Consider the following 13,684-nt stretch of genomic DNA (forward strand, 5'->3'; position numbering starts at 1 on the left):
ATAAAATGTAGTAGAATATGCATTTCTCTGAGGAGGAAGTCAGCAGCTTTCACTCTTTCTAAAAGAGTTCTCTTAGATGCTTAAACAGTGTTATGTAGATCATATATGTGTTACCCATAATAGAAAGAGATTATTATTATTATACACATGGCTTTAAGGCAACTACATGGGTATGTGACTTCTAAGAAATAAAAATATAACAAAGAGAAGAAGGGGAAAAATAAGTCATTACACATTAGAGATTTAAGTGCTGTGAAATTTGCTAAGTCATCCACATGTAGGACCCTACTGGTCCTTATAAAATGTCCAAGATGTCAGGAGAACGGAAACTTATATAAAACATGGCTGAATAACGTTTCTGAGCCTTTAGCTAAGTTTGCACCTTCCAGCTCTAATTCTTCTCCTGTGAATATAGTCAAAGGTCATAACCAAATGTGTAGGAAATTTTTCTATGTAAGACATTATTTATATAATGTTCAGAAACCAAACCATCTTAAGTGAGCTAACTTAAAAAAAAAAAAATGGTCCCGCAGCCACAAGTGGTTTTCACGCATTATATTTTGTTGGGAAAGGAGGACTAATAGAGAGTATGACATATAAATAGGCTCATGATACAAACAAGCAAAAAATGTAGAAGAAATTATATATATAGTATGGTACTAATGAGAAAATCTATATGCAAACAAATCCTGAAAGTAAACACACAAAATGGTGAGAGCAGTTACCCTCTGCTCTCTGGATAGCTAAATAATTGATGCTTTTCATGTTCTTGATGTTTTCCCATATTTCACAAATGTATATACATGCAACCTATAAATATATGCAATGTTTGTAATTAAAAGTTACAATGCATTATAAATTGAATATTAGATAAATGCAATGTTTGCAATTTTAAAGTCTATAATTTACAAGTATATATGAGGTTTGTAACTTAGGAAAGAAACGATATAACTCCAAATATCACTGTCTCAGTAGCAAAGCTAGATTGCAAAACATTACTTCAGTACAGTTATGTGTTTATGTATTATGCTAAATAATCTGCCATTATTTGGGGAGTTTCTGTCTGATAACAGGCAAATCACTTTCTAGGTCTCTAATGCCTTATCAGCAGCATTAAGGTTTCCATTGGTGATACTTATTAAACTTCTACCTCTGGAAGGCTTTGTTTCTTCATCCCATATAAGTGAGAACCTCATCACGTGCTTCCAGAAGTCAGAGCTCCCATTATAAAATCAGGTTATCTATGGAAATAATTTAGAAATGAAAATGTTTTAAAAACCTGTAATTATACAGGTTTTATAATTGTTCTTGGGACAAATCGCAGTTTTTCTTTACACAGGATACGTCTAAAGAATATAAAGCATAATATTAAGTGTACTGGGGGATAAGCATATACATACCATGAAAAGTTGGCACCCAACTTGTTCTTCTATCTTCTAAATTCTAACCAAGCTTATGAAAATCAATCTAGAGACTTCTCGAGAATATTTGGGGAGCTCTCACTAATATGTATTAAAGGCTCGTGCTACAAAATATCAATAGAGAAAGGCCCATCCCTATATGCCTTCTGAGTCCCAATTTGATGTGTGCGGTTTGAGCCCCTCAAGGCAGGAAGGCTCAATTTTTACATAATCCAGAAGGAAGGACCACAATCCATTCTTTCCAGATCCCTGCCTCTCAGTTCCTACTCTCTTAGTACTTCCTTTATCTTCCTGAAATATTACCATGAGAGAAACAGCTGTAAGTTACAAATTGGGACACTGTCACTCTCAGAGAGTAGAGCCTTTGTAGACGGATTAAAACTGGGCCCATTAAATGCAGTTTGCTCTTTATTGTTGTTAAGGAGATTCAGGGATTCACCTTTTCTGGATTAAATAAGGGTCCTCTCCATTCTTACTTATTCAGGATCCCCATCTCTCAGCCCCTTGATTTGGAACGCTGAACTATTTCTCGCACAAAATGCAAAAACACCTTTTACCCATCCTATCACCTTCTTTCTGCCTATGTCTACTACTTTTCTTCTAACCCCAGGACATAGACTCTTACCCTAAAAAACACTTCATCTGGATACCCATGAAGCTTAGAGCTACACTCTCCCTCTGATAACCTTCCCATAATTGCCACTGGCTGAGGTAGGTGTGCTTCTCTGAGGTTCCACAGAAGCCAGAGGAGATCTTTATTATAGAACACATTTCATACTGCAGGTGTCTTATTTCCTTCTCTCTCTCCTATCTCTCTTGTGATCTGGAGGGGAGCGGGGACAAAATGTCATCCATGTGTGACTTCTTTTTGCCTGTCTTCCTCCATGTCCTCCATTTTGGGATATATTCCTAACCCCTGTCACGGTGCCTGCCGGGTAGGAGACAGTCCGTAAATAACTGTTGACGTTTAAAGGTTAGGTTATCAGGGCCCATTTATTATGGAATCAAAAGACCACAGTGACCATTTACAACCTGCACCATTAGAAATTATTTAGAATTAGAAAACAACTCTGCGTATTTCCTCCCTGTCTTAGGAGTAACTGCGTAAATGTCTTGGTCACGACAACCCAGCTGATCCCAGCACTTGCGAAGGTTCTCCTCTATAGTTTAGGAGGTGCTTTCCCCATTGAGAATATTTACAGTGCAACTAAAATAGGTAAGAAAATTCTTTCTAACTCTGCATGAAATGTGTTCACATCTGTGTCTTGGAGGATGTTCTCGGTATGTCTCTCTGCATGATTCCCTCTTTTATCAGTTTTGCTACAAAAATATCAAGCAAATTTGAACAGAGCTCAGATAACAAAGCAGCCTGTGACCCATTGTACACATGCAAATTTTATGAAAACTGTTCCCTAGTGAAATTCTGAAGTCAATATCAGGACAGTTCTGTATACTTATTTATGTCTTTGTATTTGTCTTTCATTGCAGCCCCTGTTTTCTAAATAACAGAGTGTCTTTGGCCATGGTACTGAATATCTTAGTTAGGATGGTATATGGTATTTCATCTTTGCAGATGGAGTAATCTAGATCTAAGATAAAAATATGATGCTGGCATTATAGGGAAGTGCCAGATGGATGGAAATAACATCCTTAATTCCAGGAAAAAAAAATATCTCACGAATGGCTGGAAATCCACATTTTCAACAATGTTCCACAGTAGTCAGAGAACTACAGCCTTGTTTATTTGCTTACTATCCGTCTTCGGAGCCATCTTTGATTTAAAGAGACTATGTCCCTAATCATCTTTCAAAAACTGAGCTTCCTAACCTCTGCCGTCCTGAAAGAGTTAAAAGAAAACAGCCTCCATATGGCACTGTCTTGTCAAGGAAATGCCTGGGGAAGTAGGTTGTGTAATGTACCCCGCAGGTCAGCAAACTTAGGTGCTGGCACCTTGACAAGAGCTCAGAATCCCAAAATCCCCTACCAAAAATAACCTTCGCTGGGTCTCACAGAGTTTCTGTATTGGCACCAGCTAAAAAGAGCCCCCGGTTGCAGCTGTTTGAGGAGTGGAGTTAAAGAGAGCCTTTATAAGCTTTCGTAATGTAAATTCCACATTGTCATACACACTGCAGCTCAGAGCCCTGATGCCAGGCCCACTCATTCGTTACAGAAATGTATGTATTCTTGCTAGCAGGCTTAACCTAGCTCACTTTATTTTGCATTTTGACACGTCAAATCATTTCACACCAGCATAAATGTTTCTTCTAGCTGGGACAAGATTCTTTTTTTTTACTGGCCAAATTGTTCCTTATATTTAATCTGAAAAAACAATCATTTTTATTTTTCCCTTTAAGCTAGTATTTTTTTGGAGTTCTGAACTATCAGATTAGGAAAAAAAAAATGCAAAAATAGCCATGACCACATGTACATTTTGGGAGTGAAATTCAGAGAATTATGCCAGTGTTGTAAAATGAAGAACATGTAGAAATTCCACCATGTTATTCCCGTAGTGCAGTCAGAGGAGACAGGTGCCAGCAGTTCTGTGACCCAAACAACTCCCTTAGTACAATTAATCTGAGCAGACTAGCTCCCAGCCACTTGAAGAAAGGAGTTGTTTATCAAGGTAAATGCACATCTTAGTATTTCCTCTTTCCTTACAGACGAACCTTCAGTTTTTTACAATAATATTGCTAGCTGACTTGTCTATACTACTTAAACTAGATAAAATAGATACACAGAATTAAACAAAAAAATGTTAAAACTCATGGTTGCTTGTAAAGTTGTTCTAGCATTCTTTTGGTGGTGTAAAAGATGCTAACATTTTCTCCGGGTCAATGTTTAACCCTACTGACTATTTTGGAGTGTGAAGCGCATTTGCTTAATACTCTGTCTCAAGTAAAGACTTATATTTTTCAAACGTATTTGTTAATTTCATAAAGCCAGAGGTTGCAAGCTAGTCTAAGTGATTGATGTTCAAGAAAAATTAACCTAACACTTTATGAATCTTTAGGTTAATGAATGCAATGGCTGGAAGAATAAGCAGTGCATTGTTTTTCAGGCAAGGAAAGCTGTTTTGAGCGTATAGTGTCCAGATTTGGCACTAACATAACTTATGTTGTGATTGGAGATGGCCGAGATGAGGAGCATGCCGCTAACCAGGTAACTTCACTCTGAACTTTATCTCGTTTATCTTCCAGGAAAAGAAAGTTGCTTTGAACGAATAATGCAAAGGTTTGGCAGAAAAGTAGTATATGTTGTAATTGGGGATGGTGTAGAAGAAGAACAGGCAGCAAAAAAGGTAACCCGTCTCAAACAATGTTGGTGTGATACTTCTGATGCAAGCTTTTGTGTTTGCATTCCTGTAGTTTGGCCCAATGGCAGCTTGACAAATGACTTAAATGTGTAGCTGCAAAGCTGTAAGAGCATGAGAAGGTTAATACTTACATTCAAAGAAACCATTTGGAGTCTAGCACTTTTTGCCTGAAATTTGAAACGAAATGTACAAAAATTTAGTCAGATTTATTTGTGCGTGCGTGTGCGTGTGTGTACGTGTAATGCACACAGATATGGTGATTTTTGAGAAAGGTGGGGGAAAATAACCATTTTTAAACACATGAAGCTTAACCTGATAGACAGCTTTAGGGAGCTCCATAGAAATCATGTAAGTGGCTCTGTTCTTACCCTCTTGCTCACCCTCCTTTATGCCAATGGTCCTTGTGAGTGCCTTGTCGTAAGTGTGTTCCATAGTGATAAATGATAAGGAAAGATTTAGTAGCTGAAGGAAAACACTGTTGCTAGAGAATTTAGTAAATGCTATCGGAATGACATATATTATCCAGATCCTTTGGTGCCAACTTGTCATAGAGACTTAGAGGCAGTATGCCTTAAGTCTTCTAGAAGGGTGTTGTCTGTTTCAGCGAGCTGCTAGCATTCGATTGAAGCCAAGCAGCTGGCATTGAACATACTCAGAAAATCTCGTAGGCCCTAGGTATTTAAATAAGCCTTTTCATCTGGCCCATATTTCTGAAGAAGAAATTAATGTAGTTAAAAACCATTAAATGGTTGGCCCAAGATCAAAAGAGGAATGATACCGGGGATTGGTCCTAGGAACCAAACTATCGGTTGACACAACACTGAGATCGAATGCTTCCTTTACTAAATGGTCCCAAAATATCATCCAGCCAGGATGAAAAATCGTATAATTTGTCAAATAAAGCAAAACAATGCTTGCTAATTTTTTTTAAAGATTTTATTTATTTATTTGACAGACAGAGATCACAAGTAGGCAGAGAGGCAGGCAGAGAGAGAGGAGGAAGCAGGCTCCATGCTGAGCAGAGAGCCCAATGCAGGGCTCGATCCCAGGACCCCGAGATCATGACCTGAGCCGAAGGCAGAGGTTTAACCCACTGAGCCACCCAGGCGCCCCGATGCTTGCTATTTTTAAACAGAGACATATCAGCTTATAATGTTGTACATAGAAAGAATGTTGTCCTTATCCTGAGGAGATCTCAAATCATCTAATGAAGGCTTCACTAACCACTTGAAAAGTGCTCAAGGGTTTACCTGATTTCTGTTTTCCTAAATAAATAAATAAAAGAAATTTTAAGAAAAGTTTAGCTATACTAGAAAGCTGAAATAAATGACTTTGGTTTGTAGATCATTCAAATCAAGCAAAGTGAAGAAAGAGAACGAGCTTCTGTTTTAGAAAGTTTGGTGAAGTATTGGAAGCCATAATTGAAAAATTCCATGCTTTTTCATTAACACTAAGAGAACTGGCATAGGCTTTGACTCCCACAGAGCTCTTGGTTGTAATTGTTGGCAGCATCACTGACACAAGACAGCACACGGACCCCTAGGACATTCTGTATTAGGCCAGAGATGGAGCCTCAAGAAACCCAACTTTCATTGCCAACTGCTTCTAAAAAGCCTTCCAGTGGCACACAGTCGAAGTATCTTTTGGAGTTTGTCCATGTCTAGAGTCCTGCTGTTTTTCATATTGGCACCATCATGACCCACAACAAGTAGTCAATGCACAAACGCAGCAAAACATTTTGCATGTCTTGTAGACTATGTGAAATTCACACATACCTAGGTCAGGGCAATATAAATTCACTTTTCCAAACCAGAAACATTATATGCCTGAAACTGAAAATCTATAAAGTCTACACCACTTATCCACGGTGTGAAAACAGGACTTGGCTCTTCAGTTGTTACACCCTCTGCTTTATACCTGAAACTTCAGGAGAAAAAGTCGTGACTCCAAGTGGAAGAGAACCTTGTTAGAATGCTATTTCCAAATGGTTGTTTATGTAGGTACAGTTTTGGTGATGGTGAAAGCTTATGGGTTCTGTTTGGAAAAACAGGTGGCTGGTTCCTCTAGTATCCAGAATGCATGCTTTCCTTTGGATGTGGCTATAATCGCATGCGCAGAAATACAAAGTACTATTTTGTTATTATAAATAGATCTGAGCTGAATGAGAAAAAAAAGGTTACTTCTAGGTGAATTTCTGTGCTTTAAATGGACCTAGAAACATGTTTTCTTTTGCAAATTTAAGAAGAGATTTCAAAGGTTAAGAACTAAAGTATAACCACAGCCCCCTATAGAATTATATAATGTGAGCCAATATTGTAATTGCAAGTTTTCTGGAAGTTGCATTAAAATAAATAAGAGGGAGAATTAATTTTAGTAATACACTTTAACCCAACATGTTAAAATATTATTGTCTCAACACCTAATACACTAGTTACTAATGTGATGTTTACATTCTAAGTCTCTGAAATTCAGTATGCATTTAGAACAGGACTTGTCACAGTTCAAGTACTCAACAGATATATGGGGCTACTGGCTACCATATTGGACAACAAAGAATAATAACAATAGTGATTGTTATTTTAATGTTTAACCTTTATAATACATTTTCCATGTTATACATACATATATGTATCTCCATTTTATATATATATATATATATGTATAATACATATATATGTATATGTATTCTACACATATATATTCTACAAGATACCATCAGCAAAAATTACAAATAATGCTTTGGTTTTAATTGCTAACATGCATTATTTCTTTTTTTCATTATTGTCCATAATGGAGTATTTTTAGACAGTTTTTTGGAATCACAATTTTTCACGAAACTTATCACACAAATACTATATCCTGGTATATCTTTGGAGAGGCTCAAACCATTGTAATGTCTAAGAATATTTTACCCACAAGAGGTCGTTTCTGTCCCCTTTAATATATATCACCCCTATTGTGAATGGATGCTGGAGTGCTTTCTCTCAGTCCCATACCAGTGAAATAAGTCAGTGCTACTGGTTTATTACTTACACCAGACAAGGAAGAAGGTCGATCATCCCCACATTGTTTTCTACCTTCTGTAGTCTAGCTTCAAATTATTTAGTACATATAAAGAAATTCACCTTCTTCCTCTCATATAGACAAAAAGCCTTAGACATAGGAAGTGTATCATTTTTCTAAAAATATTGTTTCTAACTCTAAGGAATGTTGTGGTTAAAAATTGCTTTCTATTATTCATGGAGGCTTTTCATGCTCAACTTGCTTCCCTGGATGCTGATGTTGGTCATGCTTTTCCCGAATAAATACTAAACTACCTAAGAAATCTCAGTATTTGCTTTTATAAACACTAAAATCCAGTTCAGATCTATTTCTCTAGTATTTTGACAATATAATATGGATGCTACCAAGGCTTCAAATACGATCCTGCCTCCTTTGAGTTCCCTCCCTTAAACATGGGTGAACCACACGTCTTGGTGTTTATTGCTGCTTATTGAGACGATAGTTATGATTTCTCTCCATTCCTTCCCCTTCTCTCCTCTGTCCCTCCCTCTGTTAATACACAGCACAACATGCCCTTTTGGAGGATATCAAGTCACTCAGACCTCTTGGCTCTTCATCAAGCACTGGAATTAGAGTATTTGTAACTGTGTTCTCTAGCTGGAGATCCATTTTTTTTTTTTTTTTAATTTCAAAGTACACTGAATTTTTATGTGTGATTCAATGCCTCTGGCTTTACACATATAAGTTGTCTTAAAGGATGAAATCATATTTGGAATGAAAATTCCAGAATGAAGAATTCAGATTGCTGAATGGAGTTAAACTTTAGCGCTACAGAAAGGAAGCTCTATGGTCTTATATTTACAACACTTTAATGGTTTAAAACAAAAAAAATCTGTGGAGGTTGCTGGTACACACCGAGTGAGTCCTCACTGGAATTAACAGCTTTAGCAAAGAACGCTGACCCTGGCAGAACGCCAACACAGGCTCCGTCCGACAAGGTGGTGTTCAACAACATTCCTCAAAATGGGAGATCTTCTCAGCCCTGAGGTTTGAATCTGACTTTAGCCTACCTAGCCCAGAAAATCTGAATTGGAATGCACTCAGACTGTATAAGGACAATCCTATCTAGACCTGTAATTTGTGTAAATTATTGATGGAAATAATTTACTGTGACTTTATTAGCAGCTGACTTTGCAAGTGGATGCAATTTTTCTTTCATTTTTTGGGGAGGGAAGGGGGTGGGCAACGGGAGTCTCATAATGTCTCTTTTTTAAGTTTGGCAAACAGAATGTTCATACTGATGTGTTGTGCCTTAAAGACAAGACAGCGTTTGTGTGTTACAGTGTAACTTTGGTTAAAATCTCTGTAGATAATGAAAAACAAAAACAACAACAAAAAAAAACTTTTGTGATCATTCTTAAGATGACCAAATTTAAAATTCAAGCTATCAGAGTTTAATACTGCATCACCAAGAAACTGAGTATTTGTTGCAATAAGAAAACAATGATAATAAAGGAAAGCTTGTATTTTATTTGGGTTCTTAATAATTCCAATAATTATATGAGGCAACTACTTATGCATCCAGCCATAAGCAGAAGGTTTGGGGAAAGACTGTGGGACCGTTACTTAGAAAGTGAAATGTATGTTGAAGTCTCGAGTACCCCTTTTGACAGTTCTTCTGGAGAAAACTAAGAGCCATATTCAAGACTACTTACACTATTTTGAGTTTGACTTTTTGATATGTGTAAGTTGTGTAGAGGAACATAGTCTCATTAAATTCATAAACAAATAGCACCCAAACTTTCTTAGGCTACGCCATGAACATGGCTTGAAATTCACATTGAGTGAACATGGCTTAAAATAAAAGCTAGGTGCATTCATTCCCAATGCTGTTGCAAAAACGAAATGTCATCAGTGTTGGAAGGCGAATGCCCAAATGCCCTCTGAAGAAAGGGTGAGTCAATGAAAATTTCACCTAGAATGTATCATCCTAAAATAAATTGGCAAGCGAGCCAGATCTTGGCAGCAATACTAAAATTACAACAGCGAAATAGTATCTGGTTCTCCGTCTGAATGCGTCAGTCCAGTTTCTCTCCCTTAGAGACCCATGCACCTTCGTTTCTGCCCGCCCTGTTCCTGAACAATGGCTTGCATTCATCTCAAGGAGAACCTGTCATCGGTGTGTGTGCATGTGTTGTTTTTTTTTTCTTGGTGTGTAGCCCATGTTAAGAACACGATACAAGTTCTCCTCTCATTTTGTATGACATGATTTCCCTTGTGGAAATTTAAGACCTCAAGATCTAGGAGTGTTTTAATAGTGTCTGCACCTGCAGCTCTGTGTTTAAACTGTCCTAATGTGGAAGCAGGAGTCCAGCTAATAGGCACCCCCCCTAACCAGAGGCTGGTCTGTGATAGCTCATCATCTGAGGCTTCGGTGGCTCCCGTGAGATCAGTGCTTTTGGACACTGATCCCAACATTCACTATGGAAGTGAGGTTTAATTTTCTAGGTTGTAAACCTCTATTTCTTTACTGAATGCTAAGGCCATATTTACACTGGGCAGAAAGAGCTTGAGATCCAAGTTTGCAGATTTTAAGACTCCGACTTCATCACACAAACTTTAAACTTATTCTTTAAATATGTTTAAATAAACATATTCTTTAAATTTTGTAACTTTTGGCTCTCTCTGCCCCAAGCACTGCTGCAGACGAATTAAGCTTGCAATAATTTTAATAATAATGATCATGATCATCATCATCATCTCACACTTCTATTGGTATGTAGCTTGAAAATGGCAGTTTAAAAAAAATCAAAGAGCTGCACTGATTATCAATTCTGTTTTGTGCACTAAAACCGTAAATATTTATTACTGTGAATGAAACAATATTCTCTTCCTAGCCAGTTTCTTTAAATGATAGAATTGTGGCATTGCATCGAGACTCTTAATTATTTTTCATATCCAACAAGCAAGGATTTTAATGCTGCTAACCCTGCAGGGCCAGAAAGGAACAGTCCTTCACAGGCAAAGGAAGGGTCACTGATGACATCAGCCAGTGCTGTTTCTCACATACATTTTCTCCCCTGCTTGTGTGTTCAGAAGAGGCTGCTGGCATAAAGCCCAAGCTGTTCACGAAGAGCTCGTCCAAAACAACGGCGCAGGCCAATATGGCTCACCTCACAGCCTGTCATGCAACTTGGAGCATGCTCAGACTAGAACTGCCCTTCCTGTGCTAGGAACGGAGGTCCTCTTCCTTTCTGATCTAAAACAACAACAACAACAACAACAAAAAAGCCAACAAGCAAAAGGAACAACCTCTTTGGCAACTCCCACTTGCTTTTGACATAGACTGTTGTGCCTTGTTATTAACCAGTTCAAAAAACGTTCTGTCACTAAGTTTTCGGCTAGTACGTGTATGAACGTGGTCCATCACTAGGAAAGGTAACCACCTCGTGTCACACTTGAGAAATATCGAAGCAGGTGGCCTGGCTACAATAGTATAGCTTACAAGATTAAGTCACTATTTCCCTACAAAAGTTTGTAAGTCAAATTCAGAGACAAAAAAAAAAAAAAATTAGAATCAAGCAGTTGGTGCACAAAAAAGTGAATAACTCTAAAAATGTTTTTTCCTTAGTCTTATGAGTAAAGATTCAAGATAATGTCAATAGCATGCTCCAGTTTGAAGTTTTTTTTTCTTTTAAGTGGATTTGTTTATGACAAGCCTATGTTCTCAGTGAATATGGCATTTAGTATTTCTTTCAAAAACAAATTAAAGCATCATGAGCCAAAGTTGCATTTCGACTCCCAACTACGGTAGCATTTTGGAAATCTCACAAAGTCAAGGGTTTCTGTTATGTATTAGTAAAGTATAGATTATCGGGGCCGACATAATTTAAAGAAATGTAAATTAATATTAAAAGCTTGTAAAAATATGTACATCTTTACTATTTCTCAATAAATACCTTTGGAAATGTTTTCATTTTCTTCACCCTCCCATGTTGTAGAGTTTTTGTTGTGTGGACTTAGCTCAATTCTGAATAATGTGAAATGTATATTTAGGCTTTCTGATGTATTTTTATCTTCGTTTGCTTATGTCTCGGTGATTCTTTTGCAGTTAAGGCAAGCTGAGATGTAACATGACAGAATGTCACTCATCAAGACTAAAAAGCAGGCTGGTGTGCCAAAAGGATGCAAGTTGCTTTGTTTTTGTTTTTTTTGTTTTGTTTTTTTGCTTGTTTTTTTGTTTTACATAGGAGCAGTCACATTCAAGTGTAATGCAGAAAGGAGTTGCAGTTCATTAATGACAACATAACACCTTTTAGAATATTGAAAGCAGAGTTTTTTAAATGAATATGGGACCCAGTTTCTAAGTAGCTCCAAGAATGATAAAAGCAGAGTTGTTCTTAAATAGCTTTTTTACTTATCGAAATTCAAGTTAGTTAACACATAGTGTATTATTCATTTTAGGGTAGAATTTAGTCATTCATCAGTTGCACATAACACCCAGTGCTCATTCCATCACGTGCCCTCCTTCATGCCTGTCACACAGTTACCCCATCTCCCCACCCCCCTCCCCTCCAGCAGCCCCCAGTTTGTTTCTAGAGTTCAGGGTCTCTTATGGTTTGTCTCCCTCTCTATTTTCACCATATTTTTCCTTCCCTTCCCTTATGTTCATCGGTTTTGTTTCTTAAATTCCACATAGAGTGAAATCCTCTGGTATGTGTGTTTCTCTGACTGACTTATTTTACTTAGCATAAAACTCTCTAGTTCCATCCATGTTGTTGCAAATGGCAAGATTTTTTGATGGCTGAGTAATAGTCCATTGTCTTAAATAGCTTTTAACAGCTTTATCACCTTGTGTATGGTATTGATTTATTTGCAAATCTGCTCTTCAAATGCAAACCAAAAGGAGATTTCAGACATCCTCATTCACAACTTTTTAAAAGGTTCATCTCTAAATCGAGTATGTCCCACAAGTTCGCCCAGCACGTCTATCATTTCCCTGCTTTACTGTTAAATAATACTCCCTCAACTTACGCAACATGGCACAAAATTTTGTTTATCCTTTGTATTGGATGACTCCCCACTAGAATGTGTTCTCTGTGAGGGCAGGGATTTTTGTCTCATTTTGTTCTGTTCACTTCTATTTAACTACTATCTAGGAAAATATCTGTCATGTAATGAATACCCCAAAAAATATTTGCTGAAGGAATGTATAAACCATAGGAAAACACTTGTATGATTATGGTCTGGAATTAAAGAGATTTTAAAAGGTTGCACTAGATTTTTTTTAAAAAGAGAAAATGTGCGAGTAAGTTTGGATGGAATTAACGTAAATTTTTACAACTTAGCTGGAGTGTCTGCTTGCCTAAAAATGTATGAAAATAAAGAGCAAGGCTGGCCCTAAGTAAAGACATATTTGAGAAAAGAGTTACACGTGAACTGAGAATAATCTGAAAAGAAAAAATAAGTTTGTGATAAATTAGTAATTGCTTCCTCTGCCCCCATTACTTTTATTAAATAATAAAATGCAACATCACTAGCTTTCTTTGATTTAAATTACTTAAACCCACAAAATATCACGTAAAAATTAGATCTATTTGCAAAGTCTGTGGTTTGTGATTCTGAGATCCAGGGACAGAAAAAGGGGAATGTGTGATTTCCCTTAGCTATCAAAAGATAACCGCTGTTTCACATCTGTTCATAATATTCAGTTTAAAAAAATTAGTTATTGAATATTGCAGTATAAAAGAACATATATTCTCACTCATGGGTCACTACTCAAAAACCTCTCAAATCTGACCGGGCCAAAGTCAATTCTGGGGATCTACTCTAGTAAACTAGATGCTTTCTCACAGCACCAAGGGGAAAACTTTCCAAGTTCTGACTTGAAATGCCTGTTCCTCATCCAGAGAACCTTCCAGAATTGTGTTGGCCACAATTTGAAAAA

General features: G+C 37.1%; 1 protein-coding gene across 16 annotated transcripts in view; it reads left to right on the top strand.

The window, feature by feature from the left end:
- EYA4 (EYA transcriptional coactivator and phosphatase 4) overlaps positions 1-12,278 on the top strand; it is a 321,947-nt gene extending 309,669 nt beyond the window's left edge. For 8 of the 16 annotated variants that reach the window (XM_047733823.1, XM_047733824.1, XM_047733825.1 and 5 more), the window contains 3 exons: positions 2,516-2,637; positions 4,619-4,718; positions 8,299-11,727. In XM_047733823.1, coding sequence (XP_047589779.1) covers positions 2,516-2,637; positions 4,619-4,718; positions 8,299-8,491 — 415 coding nt within the window. In that variant the 3' untranslated portion in view covers positions 8,492-11,727. Of the gene's footprint in view, positions 1-2,515; positions 2,638-4,479; positions 4,581-4,618; positions 4,720-8,298; positions 11,728-11,848 lie in introns of those variants that run through there. The other 8 variants (XM_047733831.1, XM_047733833.1, XM_047733836.1 and 5 more) reach the window with 3 other exon arrangements.
- Positions 12,279-13,684: the final 1,406 nt, after the last annotated feature.

The sequence above is a fragment of the Lutra lutra genome, chromosome 6 (genome assembly GCF_902655055.1).
Source record: "Lutra lutra chromosome 6, mLutLut1.2, whole genome shotgun sequence".
Classification (NCBI taxonomy): domain Eukaryota; kingdom Metazoa; phylum Chordata; class Mammalia; order Carnivora; family Mustelidae; genus Lutra; species Lutra lutra.